The following is a 17,844-nucleotide window of genomic DNA, read 5'->3' on the forward strand; positions in this document are numbered from 1 at the left end:
CCCATACATGTATGAGATGAAGCATAATCCAGCACGGACTGTAACTGCCTTCTTGCGCATCATTCTAGTGACTAACCACAACCTTCAATCAGGATTATGTAAGCAGCCCCTGTTTATGGTTTATGTAGTAGTAGATACACTTGAAGCTGTAGGGCTGCTTAATTTTTTTTTTTTTAAGTCAAGGCCAAGAACTCACAATACAGTACGCCATTGTCTAACATACCATGTGTTTAAAATTAGCAGGGAGAAGGGAGCCGGCACTACATAACGCAGTGTGCCAAATTCCTCTCTGTTGTGTCACCACGCGGCTGTGAGTCACTGCTAACTAATCACAGATTCACTATAGCAGCAGCTGACTAGAATGTTGGAGATACACCCTTGCAGATAATCTGATCTTGCCAAACTGCCATACTAAAGTGATCCATTCATAGGGATGGTAGCTATTATTTATGTTCTACATATAGTCTGTACCACAGCTATGCAAGTTACTATTTACGCCCTGTCATCTTGTTAAAGCTAATTACCCCATTATGTAAATACTGATTTAGAATACAAACTGACTATATAATACAATGTGTGTGCAAGTGTATATGTGGATAGTTGTAATGTGCACATTTATTTTGCTGCAACTGTGTTTGTATCCAAATGCACAAGCATTAGTCACATATACATTTTGACTGCACAAGATAGTGCCTATACTTAAAGGGGTTGTACACCTTTATAGAATTGCATATTCTAAGCAACTTTTCAATTGGTCTTCATTATTTTTTAGTTTTTTTTTTTCTTCTAACTCTTTTCAGCTTTCCAAAAATCTATTGCTCTGTGAGGCTACAATTTTATTGTTACTTTTTATAACTTGTTTTTCTATTCACGTCCTCTACTATTCTCCATCCTCTCATTCAAACAGACTTCTACCTGGTTGCTAAGGTAATTTGGACCCTAGCAACCAAATAGCTGCTGAAACTCCAAACTGCAGAGCTGCTGAACAAAAAGTGAAATAACTAAATAAAAAAGCTACAAATAAAAAATGAAGACCAATTGCAAATAGGCTCAGAATATTACTCTGTACATCAGGGGTGGCCAGACTTATTTCGGTCACGATCGACCGATGACCGGGGAATGCGGAAGTGTGGCGTGAATGTGAGAGGTACACATTCACTCAGCACTTCCGCATCCCCGGCTTAATCGCGGTCAACCAGGAATCCACAGGGGATCGACTGGTGGACCGCGATCGACATATTGGTCACCCCTGCTGTGCATCATACTAAAAGTTTACTCAAAGGCTCTCCTTTAAGTTCTGTGCCTCCAAAGATGCCCCAGTAGTTCCCCCATATTCTTTTCTGCTGCTTCACTGCACATGCTCTGTGCTGCTGTCACTTACGGAGTTTAGGGAGCCTTTAGGCTGGTGCAATAATTTCAGCATATAAAATATGTCAATTCCATCCATATTTATTTGTAGGGTTTAACTCTCACAGGGTGGGTGAATTGTAGTTGCAAGCAAAATTCTGCACCTGCCTCAAACACATATGGACATAGCATGCATTCGACATAAGTCCAAAATGTTGTGTTTGTACATGACTTTAAAATCACTAAATTAGTGATTTTTAGAGTGCAAAACAGTCTTTGAGTAGAGATCCCCTTTGAAGAGAAGCTCAGGGACAGTTAAAATGGGTAGACTTAATAATACTGATATAACTACAGGGTATTCACCCACTGCAACCAATAACTGTTAGCTCTAATTGGTTATCTGGCATCAGAAACATCTATTACCAGATAACCAACTGGTTACTACTCCAGACCAAGCACATTTTATCTACATTTCACAAATATAAACAGAAATGTTTTTTTCAGGCTTAGAGCCCAGGATAAATGCAGTCTCTGTCCTGCCTTTAGATTGTTTTGGCAGATACTTTAAAGGTGCTCTAATCTCTAAAACATTCTACTAATTCACCTGGTTGGAGCAACGAATGTGAACTCTGACTCTGTGGCCGGTATAAGCAAATGCACTTTTCATGATTTATCTAGACCTGCTGGCACTAGCAATGAAATCAGGCTAATTTTTCAAGAAAGATTATAGTTATAGGTATATTAGGGGTTTCTGTGCTTTATGTGGCTCTGAAGAACTGAAGAAGCTGCTTGGATGAGTAGTGAAATATCTTCAATGATCACTCAGCAAGTCCAACTCACTAGATTTACTTAGATATACCATGACCTGGATGAATGAAAACCTTCAGTCACATGTCACACTAAGTTGTCCCCACTGGCCAAGAAAATACTGATCTCCTCCTATTTGTCTGGTGGCATGCGAGCTTTAGCAGAAACAGAAATATTTCACAACAGGACAGATGTGACATTAGCCTCACTCACTCAGTGTACACAGTGTCCTGCTAGGTATTCTGGGAACTATGCAAATTTACATACAACAAAGCAGCTTGTGAAAATACATAAGGATCATTTCAAATGGTACAGTACCACCAACCAATACACAGCACATCTGTAGACATGTAATGTAAAAGATTGACTAAATATACTGTATTTCAGCCTGCTGGAGAGGCACCCTGCCTGCATAAAAACACTATACAGAATGAGATAATTACTTGTAAATAAATGAAACATTGTTGCAGGTAATGTGTCCACTTAAGTCATTCACAGATGATAATCTTTCAGTCTAGAACGCTATTTAGGGCAGTTTGGCCAGTCTAGCAATATCATTACATCAAAGTGTCCATAAATGCAGCAATAGAAGGCACAAAAGGAAAAAGTTGCAGACCTGCACAACCATATTTCCTTAATGGGCGGTTTGCATTTAACACAACTTTTAGTATGTAATTCTAAGCAACTTTTCAGTTTGTCTTTTCATTATTATTTTTAGTTTAAGGCTGATACCACACCAGGCGTAGGGCTGATTTTTTCGGCAAGCGGAAAAACGCTTGCCGAAAATTCAGCCCTACGCCTGCTACTTGTGCCTGCACCCGAATGAATGGAATACGCTCGGGTGCAGGCACATGTAGCCGATATACGCACGAAAACGCGAGAGAATGCAAAGTCTCGCGTTTTCATGCGTATATCGGCTACATGTGCCTGCACCCGAGCGTATCCCATTCATTCGGGTGCAGGCACAAGTAGCAGGCGTAGGGCTGAATTTTCGGCAAGCGTTTTTCCGCTTGCCGAAAAAATCAGCCCTACGCCTGGTGTGGCATCACCCTAAAGGTGGCCATACACGGGCCGACTATAGCTGCCGATATCGGTCCCTTGGACCGATTCGGCAGCTAATCGGCCCGTGTATGGGGAGAGCAGAGCGGCCTGGCCGACCGATATCTGGCCTGAAATTGGCCAGATCTCGATCGGCCAGGTTAGAAAATCTGGTCGGATCGGGGACCGCATCGGCTCGTTGATGCGGTCCCCGATCCGACTGCCCCATTGCCGCCCACATAATCTACCTAAATGGTCCCCGATATCGCCCACCCGTAGGTGGGGATATCAGGGGAAGATCCGCTCGCTTGGCGACATCGCCAAGCGAGCGGATCTGCTCGTGTATGGCCACCTTAAGTGTTTGTTTAATTGTTTGCCTTCTTCTGACTCTTTCCAAACTTCAAATGGGGGTCACTGGGCCCAGCAGCAAATACAAAAACTGCTGCTACAATTTTAGTTGTTGCTTCTTTTTCTATTAAGGTCCTCTCCTATTTACCAATCCATTTGGCATTTAACCCACTTCCTGGTTCCTAACACAAATAATAAAAAATAAAGACCAACTGCAAATTCTCAGAATATCACTCACTACGTCTTACTAAAAGTTAACTCACAGGTGAACTTCCTCTATAACGATTCTTTCACTCAAACTTTGGTCCTACTAAATGAATAGAATAAAAGGCTAGTGTATGGAAGGGAGCTGTGATACTGCCAATGAGACAAGAGTCTGTAGTAGAAAATGTTTTCAAAAAGATAACTCTGCAGAGGTTTAACCCAAAACAGAAAATTTTTTCACTTAACAAAAGGTTCTGCCATAAAGTGTCCTTGTGAACTGTGTATGGTGTTCCTTTGTACAGTCTATACAGTTTTCAAACTCGGTCTTTAGTTTTTCCCTCCTGAATCTAAGCCATCTCAAATTAAACCTAACAAACTGGATTGATCATCTTTCACCATACCCGCCCCACCCTCCTTTCAGTGTTACTATCAATGGCAGGCCCATTAACTCCCTCAGCACGCTATCTGGGGGTAATCCTTTTCTGATTGAACATCACATTCAAAACCGGTCATTTTCCTATGCAATATTGCCAAAATCTACCCCATTCTTTTGCAAGCAACAGCTTTAACTCATCCATGCTATCATCCTTTACCACCAAGACTAATGCAACTTGCTAATGACTGTTGCCTTTAACGAGCACCTCTCCGCACTTCGGTTTATCTCAAACTCTGCTTCTAGAATCCTCTGGCTCTCACAGGCCCCTCTATCTTTGAAATCTGTATCACGGCTTCCCATTAAGTACTTAATAATGTCTTGTATCTTCACACATTCCTAGTCAGCTCCCTTATACCTCTCACAGCCTGTGCCTGGTCACTCCCACCTACTTCCACTGCTGTTTCCCACCTTAAACCTATATCACAGCTCTTCTGGAATGCCAACCCTAAATTCCTTCATAGAGAATTCTCCCTCAGTCTTAGCAGAACTAAAATTAAAGAGCACATTTTGCCATAACATCTAACACTTCTGAGGTAATGCCTCAACCACAGTCAATTTTAGCCCTTATTTTCATCTTACATTACCCACTTACTTTGAACGGACTGCAAGGCAAGAGCCTCTTTCCACTTGTCTCTTAACACTTATTCTTTAATGTAAATATATTGTTGTTTCATTACACTGTGCTGTGTATACAAGTAGTGCTATATAAATAAGGGTTTAAGCTTTGTTTGCGAGTTGTCTGGAAGCGCTTGCTCAAGGGATGTTATGTCCCCCGGTCTGTCAGGAACTCTATAAACTTTGTGACATTATTTTAATATTACCCAGCCCTTAAACGTGTAACAAATAATCAGCCCACTTCATACACACAACATACAATAAAATTACAAACCAACTCCCACAAATTATGATGCTTGTGTCGGACAGACCACCACCATTAATGTGAGCCTGATACAAAAACCTGCAGTTGTAACATGTTCCACATTCAGCATGAAAAATACCCCCACCCCACACACAGACACAGGTGCTGAATATTCCCAGAATGTGTTAAAAGCAGTATCCCAGACTTGCCCATAATACTTCTAACCCAACACAGCATCTGGCTGTTGCTGAACTATAAGCGTTGGGCTCAGGGAGGGACTTGGGAGTAGCAGCTTGGCAATGACAAGAGACCCCCACAGTCTCAAAAAAGCTAAGTCATCAACAAGGAAAATCTGAATATCAAGTACCTGTAGCCATCTTTGCAGAACAAGACAGCCAAATACACACAGGAACCTAATTAATTAATAACATTATAGGCAGTAATTAAACTTGTGGGTGGTTCCCTTGGTTTGCACCTGGGTGTGATTTTCATCAAGCTTCATTACATAAGTATGGTAAATGATAGTAATACAGTAGCAGAACTCAGTTATACAGTGTAATTTCTTAGAGCTTGCAGCAAACAATTTCTATTATTATTATTAACATGTATTTGTAAAGCACCAAAATGTTCTGCAGTGCTGTACTATAAATGGGTTTATACACTGAACACACAGAATTACATACAAAGGGAGCAATAAACTATACAAAAGGGCCCTGTAGAAAAGAGTTTATATAACCAAGTGCACCCACAGGTTTTGGCTCCAAGGTATATATGCATGCACAATTTTTCACACTATATATTTGATTAAAATAGAAATTAAAATACATAAAGATATTCTGTTTTAACCAGAGGTTTAGAAGGATATAAAAATGCTTTATTTCATCCTAGCTTTGCCCAGTGCTACCCTGCCAGCCCCTGAGGGCCCCACTATGACATCATGGGATCAGAACCCAGCCCTGAGTATGGGATATTATGGAGAGAGCAGCTCCATGGAACCCTGGGACACAACTGACTGGGACTTGCCCATCTCCCCAGTGACTCACACACATGAGTAACGGTCTGTGTACTTTTAGAAGTTGGCATCAGCTGGCATAGGAAGTGCTCTCCCCCCTGTAATGAGCTGCACAATGTAAATGGCACACTGTGCCAGCCACACACGCAACTTGTATCCGAGTACAATAAAACAACAAGGTGTTTTCTTTGTGTGATCTGCATTACTGAGCAGAGACTGCGGGCTGCAAGCCACACACACAGGGCACCCATGCCCTCCCTCTACCCCACCTTTTATTTATAAAGACCCAGACCGCTCCTGCCCCAACTTATACCCCCCCTTTTATTTATAAAGACCCAGACCGCTCATGCCCCAACTTATACCCCCATTTTTATTTATAAAGACCCAGACCGCTCCTGCCCCCACTTATACCCCACCCATGCCGCTCCTGCCCCAACTTATACCCCCCATGCCCTCCCTCCACCCCACCTTTTATTTATAAAGACCCAGGTTGCTCCTGCCCCAACTTATACCCCCCCCATGTCCTCCCTCCACCCCACCTTTTATTTATAAAGACCCAGACCGCTCCTGCCCCAACTTATACCCCCCCCCCTTTTATTTATAAAGACCCAGACCGCTCCTGCCCCAACTTATACCCCACCCATGCCGCTCCTGCCCCCACTTATACCCCACCCATGCCCTCCCTGACCGTGCCCCACCTATAAACACCCGCTTAGGCACCTCTCCTGGCACTACGGAAAGATATATCTGCCCCCCCCCCCCCTATATATAGCAGTCCCAGCTGTTGTCGGGAAGCCTGGCAGCTGCTACAAGTACAGATCCAGACACACAAAGGAAGAGTGCCCCAGCCCTGGGTACATAATGCCCCATTAACCCTTCCACGGGCAGCATGGTTACCTCTGATGTGCAGAGTGAGGGAGGCCACACACAGCAGGAGCCCCAGGCTGCGGAACATAGTGCTGGTTCTTCTCACTGGGGGTGTCAGACAGGGAGAAACCAAATGTACACAAGCGCCTCTCCTTAGTCCGACTGCGTGCAACAGGTCGACAAGCAGCAGCGTCTGCCTCCAGCCAAATTTCCACCCTCTTTTTAGACTTTAAAATAACTCCCCACACCCAGCAGGCCGCTCCGCCCACACTGTGCCCGAGAAATGAATGGAGCCAATGAACATGCACAGACACAGCCCAAAATGTCCCCCTCCCACTGGGCTGGGCTCTCCTGCGAGCAGAGAAGGTGGCACAGCGGTGCGGCCTGTGGAACCCTTTCAGTGCCGGGGAGAGGAGGCTTCTGTGTGAGTTGCTATACCTTACAGTGAGTTGCTATACCTTGCAGTGAGTTGCTGTACCTTGCAGTGAGTTGTTGTACCTTGCAGTGAGTTGCTATACCTTACACTGTAAGGTATAGCAACTCACTGCAAGGTATAGCAACTCACTGTAAGGCTTACAGTGAGTTGCTATACCTTGCAGTGAGTTGCTATACCTTGCAGTGAGTTGCTATACCTTGCAGTGAGTTGCTATACCTTGCAGTGAGTTGCTATACCTTACAGAGTAATTAGAAGCAATAGGAGTAAGAGAGGGTTGCTGGAAGGCAGGCAGAGTTGTAACATGATGCCTTCCTGTGTTGTGCTGCTAACTTCAACTCTGCTGTTCATATAAATCTACTTGCTAGTAGTAGTGAGCTGATTTGGCTTGAAAATAAACTAACTAAGCTACTTTTATGCCAATTCCAATCATTCCTGCAGTTTTGCAACCAATCAGAACAGATGAAGTCATTCCAATACCTTGCAGACAGATTACACCATTGTACCACCCATTTTGGGAACATCTGCATCTTATACCCTGCTGTAAGTCAGACCAGGGCGTCAGGTTGCCACCTCAACCCTTTAATAAAAGACATATTGAATCCACATCCTGCATAGCTAATTAGCAATTCAGCGATGCATGCTGCAGACTGAACTGATTTATGTGCAGCTATGCAGCAAACATCTAAATTGCCAGCTAGTCATGCATGACATGGATTTGATATGAGCCATTATTAATGGGGTGAGGGGCAAGCTAAGGTGTATGGTACATAGGCCCGGATTTGTGGTGAGGCCACAAATGCCCGGGCCTAAGGCGGCACAACTTTAGGGACGGCATGCCGCCCAGCTGCACATACACATTGCTTGCATACAGAGCACTGGGAACAAGACACGCATCCCCTCCTGTCCCCAGTGCTCCGTAAGTGTGTTAAATCAATACGCATGCAAGATCTGGAGGGGTGGGGGCAGATAATGAAGGCAGCGTCTGGGGCGCCTTCATTATAAATCCGGCACTGATGGTACACTTTTCTCCCACCTGTGTTTTGTAGGCAGGTGAAGCAGATTTGTTCTCATCACCAGCTATATGTAACTTCACTGACAGACCTGAGTTCATCTACAACTTCCAATTGTCCAACTTCTGTGGTACCCAGGGGCGACATTTTTCTGGCTTACATGGTGGAGGGCAATCATGGAAGCCAATTTTGACCACCCCCCTTTTTTAAACTGCACCAACTTCAAACCATACCCATGTTATCTCAAGAGCTTTTAAGACCATACCCACATTATTGGTGGTAGCGCAGCCAAAACCCAAATGGTTGCTCACTTCAGGGATATCACCCTTCAGTCATATGTGAAAGAAGTTGATTATGTCATATTTAGCCACACCCTTAAATCTATATGGCTCCCCAGTGGAGCACAGCAACCCCCAGCACGTAATTACACACTTTATTCCAAATTCTAACAAACTCCCAGAGCAAACCCCTGCCAGGTTCACTTCCCACAGGCAGCATAGGGCAGGCAGAGTATGGCACACACAGGCAGCATAGGGCAGGCAGAATATGACACACACAGGCAGCATAGGGCAGGCAGAGTATGGCACACACAGGCAGCATAGGGCAGGCAGAGTATGGCACACACAGGCAGGGTAAGGAAGGCAGAGTATGGCACACACAGGCAGTATAGGGCAGGCAGAGTATGGCACACACAGGCAGAGTATGGCACACACAGGCAGCATAGGGCAGGAAGAGTATGGAAAACAGGCAGCATAGGGCAGGCAGAGTATGGCATTCACAGGCAGCATAGGGCAGGCAGAGTATGGCACACACAGGCAACATAGAGCAGGCAGAGTATGGCACACAGGCAGCATAGAGCAGGCAGAGTATGGCACACACAGGCAGCATAGGGCAGGCAGAGTATGGCACACACAGGCAGCATAGGGCAGGCAGAGTATGGCACACACAGGCAGCATAGGGCAGGCAGAGTATGGCACACACAGGCAGCATAGAGCAGGCAGAGTATGGCACACACAGGCAGCATAGTGCAGGCAGAGTATGGCACACAGGCAGCATAGTGCAGGCAGAGTATGGCACACAGGCAGCATAAGGCAGGCACATATCTACGCATAAGGCACCAGTTGAACAGCACTTGCCTAAAGAATGCCAGGTTTTGCAGTTTTTCGATCTCTACTTTGTTTAGCTGCACTCAGCTGTGTCTGTCAGTGGAGCTACATGGAGCTGCTGATAAGAGTGGATCCTCCTTTTGCTTGCCGTCAAAACATAGGTGGAGAGATGCATGGGCATGGACTGACTTTGCCCTTACACCTATATTTAAATTGACACCATAGATTTAATACTACAATCAGACTAGCAGAACAACAGAGAGTAATTGCTTAGCATTGTAACAGATAACCCTGTCCAAAAGTCCTGAGAGGAGCGTACTGCTGAGCTTTCCCAAAGAGGCTCCTCTAACCCACTGCCTTCTACCCCGGCTCACATCGACAAGTTGGCCCTCCTTGTATATCCCCAGGGGAGTGGGAAATTGCCAGCACCTGGGAATCCTAATCAAGATAAATTGCTTCAGGTGCCTGTTCCGGGAACTTGGGGAGTGAATCAAGCATCCCAGGCTCTCTACTCTCTTTACACGGCTCTTCCCACTACATCTTTGGTGCTGGCAGAACAGCAGGGATTTGGTGGATGGTGAGCACTTATTTGGGGTGATATGTATAGGTTCCATGCCCCATGCCATTCCCTCCCCCTGAACAGGCCTTTCCCAAAGGTATTGGCAAGTTGAACCATTGGTTTGATAATGCTTTTCGTTTCAGAGAAACCTTGTCATTATAACATCTGCCAGTAACAGTGACCCAAAAGCAGCGGAGGTGTTTTCTTACCAAAACAGATAGCTTAGGGGAGTCCTAAGTCCCCTTCTGGTACCCGAAGACTTTTGAAGGAACTTCAAACGTCTAGTGCCTCAAAAGCTGGTATTTTTGGCAGAGGACATTGAGGTAATTAACCTTAATGAGAAAACAAGAGGAAGGCCTGTGAAAAAGATGTCAGAATCTTCCAGCTTTGAGTATACTGTAGATAATTCGCCTATTTTGCCATACAGGATCAAGTCAAAGCCATTCCCTTAGTGCTTCTCAGGTAAGCCTTCAATCTGAAGGTGCAGGAGCAGCAGATATTGCTGAGGCACATCTGTAGCCTGCAATACTGGTATCTCAGCTGCACTGAAAGCCATATTCCAACTGGAGAGCAGTGCAGAGCATTTGGAAGTAAAAATTATAAAAAGGGACGTATTTCCCCTGACAAGGGATACAATTTTCAGCAGTAATGAATCCACTTGTCTAGTGGAGTATCCAATGACATGCGGGCCACTGTGGTTGACTAAACCATTCTGTCAGTTCTTCTCTTTCTTGCTTTCTACCTGTTACATTGGAACAAATTTGCGTTATTCTTATAAACAGCAAGAGGTGAAATTACCCTTAAATGACTAGGATGTGCACTAAGAATCCTATTCCTGACAGTTTGGCTGCAATGGATAGTTGTTTGCCATGTACCTTTATACTGTTGCCCATTCTCCACTGCGTTGTTTTTGCTGGTGGCGCTACATCGATGACATCTTTATGGTGTGGCAGGACTCCCGTGATGAACACATATGTAATATGAAGTGTAACAGGGAATTGATATTCTTTTTGTATGACATTAAAAACAGTTTCAGGGCATGACAGCTGAAAACAGAGGGATGGTAAGTACTTTGAAGGTGTCCCAACAGGCTTGTAAGATATTGGCTTTTATGATTACCTTTTTATTTCATTGATATTAGTAAGACACCATCACTGAGTTCAAAAAATGTCTGTATAAGGTCTGTTGGGCAATTTTCTGCTCAGCACATAAATTAGTATAGAGAACCATATATCCTCTGTTATATCTAAATAGAAGAAATCTAGAACATCACAGTTAGCAGTATCAACCTTACCTTAAGTGACTCAAGTAAAAAAGGATGAATTTGGGGGCAGAGTTACCAGGAGGCCCCACATAGGCTCTCCATCAGCTGCAGTAGACTCCTCTGGCGGTACTTCCACCACCAAAGGCACTTTTGGAGCGCTCAGAGAGCTACTGCTACCACTACCTTCTGACAGTAGATGATTTAATGTAAAGGTCACTTGGCACATATGCTGAATTGGATTCACTAGCTTCAACTGAACTAGAAGCCTCTGAAGCTGCAGAAAATCTTTTGGCCACCCCCCCCCCCCACCCCAAAAAAAGACATACAGCCAAGTGATAGAATAACGTAAAGCATGTATAGTGTTGATGTGAACATAAATTTTACAATCTATGGCAGGGTTATAACTGAACATCTTTTAACAATTTTCGAACTGTAGGCATTTTAGGGCACTATGTGTAACTTCTTTTTAAAAGTTTACAGATTTTAACGGTTGGAAGTTATGTATTATATGGACTTCATGTAAAATAATATACCTATTCTCTAAAGTATAAGGACATTTGGGGCTGGATGTTAAGTTGGACAGTAAGCTCAGCCATTCGCCCCTGGGACCGGAATCTTATGATTACACATCACAATGTTGCAGCAAGTGCTTGCAATTAATAGCAATTCTTATGTTCACAGCTCACTGCTCACATTAGACAGTAACAAGCTAGTTGTACCAGCACAGGTAGTAAAACAATGAACCAATTAATATGTTTGTCATTAAATGTAGAGGTAGTATTCTAGTTGGCATGTCTCCATGCTGATCACCACTGCGGGCTTTGTCAGGAGATCAAGACAAGCTGGACAACATCAGTATCCAGTATGGGCAAGGGGATGGCTATGCAATACAGGATGGACATGAGAAATGTTATTGGCATACAGTATGAGCATGTGGAATCTACTTAAAGGAGAAGGAAAGTCAAAACCTATTCAGCACACTATTAAATAGTACTACTATTGCTGTGTAAAAACGCTAAATTCCTGGCTTGCCTAATGAAAGATTTACAGAGATACACATACCAGAACCTACATACTTGTTTCAGTGAACGGCGCCGCCATCTTGTCCAGCATGTCTGTATGGGCTGAAAAGCACAAGCCAGCCCCCCCTCCGCTCCCCGCTCCTGCCACAAAGCCTCCGCCGCTCCCCGCTCCTGCCACAAACCCCCCCAAGCTCCCCGCTCCTGCCACAAACTCTCTGCCGCACCTGCTCCCCCCACCTGCATGTCACAGAGTTCTCCAACGCTGCGTCGCCATGGCAACCGGACGCTCCTGCTGTGTGCGCATGCACCGCCTACAGTAACAAGTCGCCAAGTCTGGAAGGAGCTATGCATTATGGGAATCTTCTCTACACTGCTCAGCGGTTTTTTTTCCTGTTTGGCTTCTGATCTTCTGAACAGGTGAAGTATGGGGAGACTTAAGGGCACTATTGAGACAACTGAAGGTATGCCTGCAGCTTGAGTTTAACTCTTTATTAGCCTTTCCTTCTCCTTTAAGACAATGTGCATGGGGGGGGGGTGAATGAGCAATACAACAATGTATATGGGCTTTATGCTTTTAACATTGGTACAGTTAGTGATTGCTTCAAGGGGACCTGCCACCCTAAGAAATAACTCCAGATTGTTTCTGTTTTGTTTCTCAAGCAAAATAAATTTTAATTAGAATAGATATATTATTTGAAATGTGTGTCCTTCAGTCTTGGAATTTACAATCAATTTACAGCAAGCAGGCAGGTTTGCTTTGCATCATGCCAAAATCTTGTTTCTGTGCCAGAATGGGGGACTTGATGCTCATGCCCATGCACGGGATATACAATTAGTTGGTTAGAAGGGAGGGGGAATGTAAGGAATGCAGTGACATCTAAGAAGTGCCGAATGGAAAGTGAAAGTAAATGCCTGCCCTGCCTCTATGCCTAAGGCAATGAGGCGGGGCAGCCAATTTAAGATTGACAGCTGGGATTTTTAAATGCCTTTATAATGAGTATGGATGTGTTAATTTAAAAAAAAAAAAAAGTTTCATATTTTATTTGAAAAGGGCTTTTATTATATAGCTATTTATGTCTAGGTGATGGGTCCCTTATAATGCAAGATAAGAATTGGTGTGTCAGTGCAATGCAAGACAGGTATGGGAGTATTGGCCCAATGCCCACTGATTATGAGCCTAAGGGGCTCACGAACGGGCCGAATGCGTCCGATTGCGTTTTTTTCGTAATGATCGGTATTTTGCGATTTTTTTCGGAAAATTATTGCGACTTTTTCGTTACCAATACGATTTTTGCGGAAAAACGCGAATTTTTCGTAGCCATTCCGAAAGTTGCGATTTTTTGGTAGCGTTAAAACTTGTGCAAAAAGTTGCGATTTTTTCGTAGTGTTAAAACTTGCGCAAAACGTCGCGCCTTTTAAGTTTTAATGCTACGAAAAAAGCGCAACTTTTCGCGCAAGTTTTAACGCTACGAAAAAATCGCAACTTTCGGAATGGCTACGAAAAACTCGCGTTTTTTCGCGCAACCGCGCAAATCGTATTGGTAACGAAAAAGTCGCGATAATTTCCGAAAAGTCGTAAAGGCGCCGAAAAAATCGCAAAAAATACGAAAAAGTCGCAAAATGTTCGTTTTCCAATCGGAATTTTTCCAATTCGGTCGGAATTCGTGTCTTAGTAAATCAGCCCCTAAGACTTTACTAGACCCTAAGTGCATTTAAACAGGCAGGCTCAAAGGGCCCGATTTCCAGAATTAAAAGGCTCCACTTTTTAAAAAAACTGACTGCTACTTTTCCAGCATCCTAGAGGTGCTTGGGTGGAAAAACTCTCAGGAACAGGATGCTCCTCTCTCTGTACATCTGGTGGCACAATCTGCAACAGCAGCAAAACACAGGGCTTCATAGCAGTTAAATTAAAAATGATAATTTCCTGCACTCTAATGCAAAACATAAACTATGGTGCAAACAAATGAAAACCATTGTCTGGGCTTACATTTCTTTCTTTTCCATTTTTTCTTATCTTTAATGATGAAATACTTCCCGTATGCTCTTCCTCTTTCCTCACTTGGAAGCACATACTAGTATCATAATATATATTGTATATTCCTGTTAGGTTTGTCCATCAGCAGCACTGGAAATAAGAGGAAACACACATTTCAGCTCTGCAGCTGTTGACAGTCTGGGAGCAAAGGCACAGGATATTAAAGTCATACTGACATCACATAATGGCCGCACATTTTTAGAATCCAATGTCACTTTTAACATACACCCCTATAAACAGAGCTGTGTTACATTCTGTTACTTTCTCGTGTACTTTAGCCGAACAAAGGGCTTACTGCTGGCCAAATTGGAAAATATCTGACCAACAAGTTAACAAGTACTCCCCTTTTTTGACCAAACCTCATTCAGTTGGGCCAGTTAAAAAAAAAAAAAAAGTGCATAAACACTTTCTGAACTGCTAAAAGAAGAATGTATAATTTATTATATTTTACACAAATATCCATTATTACAGAGCTTGAGAGGAAACCATAGTCTAGTCTGCTTCTGATTTGCACGGATCATTTCTCCTACCTGCCTAAGGCCTGCACACTGATTTATCCACTCCCTTGCCTTGTTCCATGTTGAAATCATGGATTCTGGGAATTGATGTGCCAGAATCATTTCTGGGCCCACCATGGAAAGCAGGGAGATTTCAAGCCCCAGAATGACTCCCTGACATTAGAATGGAACAAGGTAAAGGTTGTATAATTATCAGAGGCGGGCCAAGGCGGGCATTTGCCTTAGGCAACCTGGCCATCACCTTGGGCCCTACCTTTCTCACTGCGCATGTTTGCATACGCATGCGCAATGACATCATAGCAGGGAGTGTGGTGACCTGCGGTGGCAGGTGTAACACATCTTAGACTAGGGGGCTGATTTACTAATCCACAAATCCGAATGGGAAAAAATCGGATTGGAAACGAACATTTTGCAACTTTTTCGTATTTTTTGCTTTTGTTAACTTTTGGTATGTTATAGAATGGCCTTCTATAGCAACTTTTCAGTTATTTGCCTTCCTTCTCTGCTTCTTTCCAGCTTTCAAATGTAAAATGAAATTTCAAATTTCAAACACCAGCAACCAAAAAACAATTGCTCTGTGAGGCTAAATTGGACTGTACGAACCAGATAACTTTTTGAAATTCCAAACTGGAGAGCTGCAGAACTAAATAACTTCAAAACCATAAATAATAATAAATAAAGTCCCATTACAAATTGTCTCAGAATAGCATTCTCTACATCAGGGATCCCCTCTTACTCGTGATTCACAGTCAAATGTAAAAACTTGGAGAGCAACACAAGCATCATAAATGTTCATGGAGGTGCCAAATAAGGGCTAAGATTGGCTATTAGGCAGCCTCTATGCACACTATCAGCTTACAGGGGGCTTTATTTGGTAGTAAATCTTGTTTTTATTCAACCAAAACTTGCCACCAAGTCAGGAATTCAAAAATAACTACCTGGTTTGGGGGCACTGAGAGCAACATCCAAGGGGTTGGTGAGCAACATGTTGCCCCCGAGCAACTAGTTGGGGATCACTGCTCTACATCATACTTAAAGTTAATTTAAAAGTGAACAGACCATTTTAGGGCTGTGGCACACAGGGGGATTATTCGGCACGCAACAAATCTCCCTTGTCACGGGCGACTAATCTCCCGAAATGCCATCCCACCGGCTAAAATGTAAATCACCGGTGGGATGGTATACGTGCCATGGCGATTTTCCGAAATTGTCTATAACGGCACTGCGTATGCCATCCCACCAGCGCAGTGACTAATCTCCCTGTGTGCCACAGCCCTAAAGGCAGTCATGTGGAATCTGCATTTATCTGTATATCTGAGTGCAGCCTAGCACCTCCATTGCTTCCACAAAAAAACTTTTAATCAGAACACTTACCTTATATCATTTTTGGCCGGAGCAAGCTGAATGTTGCCTGAGGTTTCTGTTTGCTTAAGAAAGCTTCTGATAAGCATTATAGGTTTTATCAATAACTTGTATAAGCTGTCTAGATAAGATAACAGTCTTTACACAGTGGCAATCCAAACATAAGGTTTCTGAATCTGCCCATGAATCTTCTTTCCATCAGTGATTTACTTCATTGCCAGTGGGAAAGCATTTTGGAAATGCCAGCTGTAGAGAACATTTATCACGGGCATGGGCCTAAGGATAATGTCCCACGGAGTGAGTTAAGTGCCCATACACCTTAAGATCCGCTCGCTTGGCAATCTTCTCCCAATATCCCCCACCTACGGGGGGCGATATCGGGAGAATCCAGGCCTGGGGCCAAACGATCGAATTATTACGGCGGGTATAGGCAAAGTCGGTCTGGGGACCGCATCGAGCCGATGCGGTACCCGATCCGACTAGATTTTTTAACCTGCCCGATCAGGCCCGTCGGTAGTGCCCATACACGGGCCGATTAGCTGCCGAATCGTTCTAAGGGACCGATATCGGCAGCTAGAATCAGCCCGTGTATGGGGACCTTTAGTTACCTGTGATAGATCTCTGCTACTGCGGATGAATAATTGCTCCGAAATGCCTTTCCACTGGCAATAATAGAAGTCGCCAGTGCAAAGGTTTATGCACCCCTTTTGGCTTTCCAATATCACGTGAAGTTTCCTCCTGCTGGCAAGTTTGTGCGACTTCGGAAAGCTGAAGCGACTCCTATTGGTGCCAGTGGAAAGGCATTTTGGAGATCTTAGTCGCCCACGGTAGCAGAGATCTATTGCAGGCGACTAACTCGCTCCGTAGGATATTAGCCTAAGGGTGAGTATGGTTGTAAGGCTGATGTCAGACGAGGCGTAGGGCGGATATTTTTGGCAAGCGGAGAAACACTTGCCGAAAATTCCGCCCTACGCCTCCTACTTGTGCCTGCACCCGAATTAATAGATAACGCTCGGGTGCAGGCACGTGTAATGGAAATACGCATAAAAATGTGTGAGTTTGAAAGTTTCGCTTTTTTATGTGTATTACGGCTACATGTGCCTGCACCCGAGCGTATTCCATACAGGCGTAGGCGTAGGGCGGTATTTTCGGCAAGCGCTTTTCCGCCCTATGCCTCGTCTGGCATTAGCCTTAGAGCGTGTTTTTAGTTACAAGCAATGTACAGTAGATGTGATAATGTAAGGACAATATACCTTTTTCGAACAGTCCCTTTTTTTCTCTGATAGGTGAATCTGTGATTTTTAACTTTTGCCATCTTTTGTTCTCTCTAAGGGCTCTGGCACATGGGGAGATTAGTCGCCCGCGACAAATCTCCCTTGTCACGGGCAACTAATCTCCCGGAACTACCATCCCACCCGCGAAAATGTAAGTCGTTGGTGGGATGGCACACGCTGCGCAGGCGATTTCGACAAATCGCAAAAATGCCTCGCGAGGCAACTTTTGGGGAAATCGCGGCGCCGCGTATGCCATCCCACCAGCGATTTACATTGTCGCCGGTGGGATGGCATTTCAGGGAGATTAGTAGCCTGCAACAAGGGAGATTTGTCGCAGGCG

At 44.1% G+C, this 17,844-nt stretch overlaps 2 protein-coding genes across 11 annotated transcripts in view; one reads left to right on the top strand and one right to left on the bottom strand.

Moving 5' to 3' along the window:
• The window catches only part of cd99 (CD99 molecule (Xg blood group)), a 29,212-nt gene extending 22,031 nt beyond the window's left edge, over nt 1-7,181 (bottom strand). The window contains exon 1 of one of the 4 annotated variants that reach the window (XM_002941001.3): nt 6,949-7,181. In XM_002941001.3, the coding sequence (XP_002941047.1) occupies nt 6,949-7,006 (58 nt within the window). In that variant the 5' untranslated portion in view covers nt 7,007-7,181. The remainder of the gene's footprint in view (nt 1-6,948) is intronic. The other 3 variants (XM_012957612.3, XM_002941003.5, XM_002941002.5) reach the window with 3 other exon arrangements.
• LOC105945140 (zinc finger BED domain-containing protein 1) overlaps nt 7,179-17,844 on the top strand; it is a 78,564-nt gene continuing 67,898 nt past the window's right edge. For 2 of the 7 annotated variants that reach the window (XM_031896693.1, XM_031896692.1), the window contains exon 1: nt 7,179-7,342. In XM_031896693.1, coding sequence (XP_031752553.1) covers nt 7,202-7,342 — 141 coding nt within the window. In that variant the 5' untranslated portion in view covers nt 7,179-7,201. Of the gene's footprint in view, nt 7,363-17,844 lie in introns of all 7 variants that reach the window. The other 5 variants (XM_031896690.1, XM_031896691.1, XM_031896687.1 and 2 more) reach the window with 3 other exon arrangements.

Source organism: Xenopus tropicalis, chromosome 2, assembly GCF_000004195.4.
Source record: "Xenopus tropicalis strain Nigerian chromosome 2, UCB_Xtro_10.0, whole genome shotgun sequence".
NCBI classification, from domain to species: Eukaryota; Metazoa; Chordata; class Amphibia; order Anura; family Pipidae; genus Xenopus; species Xenopus tropicalis.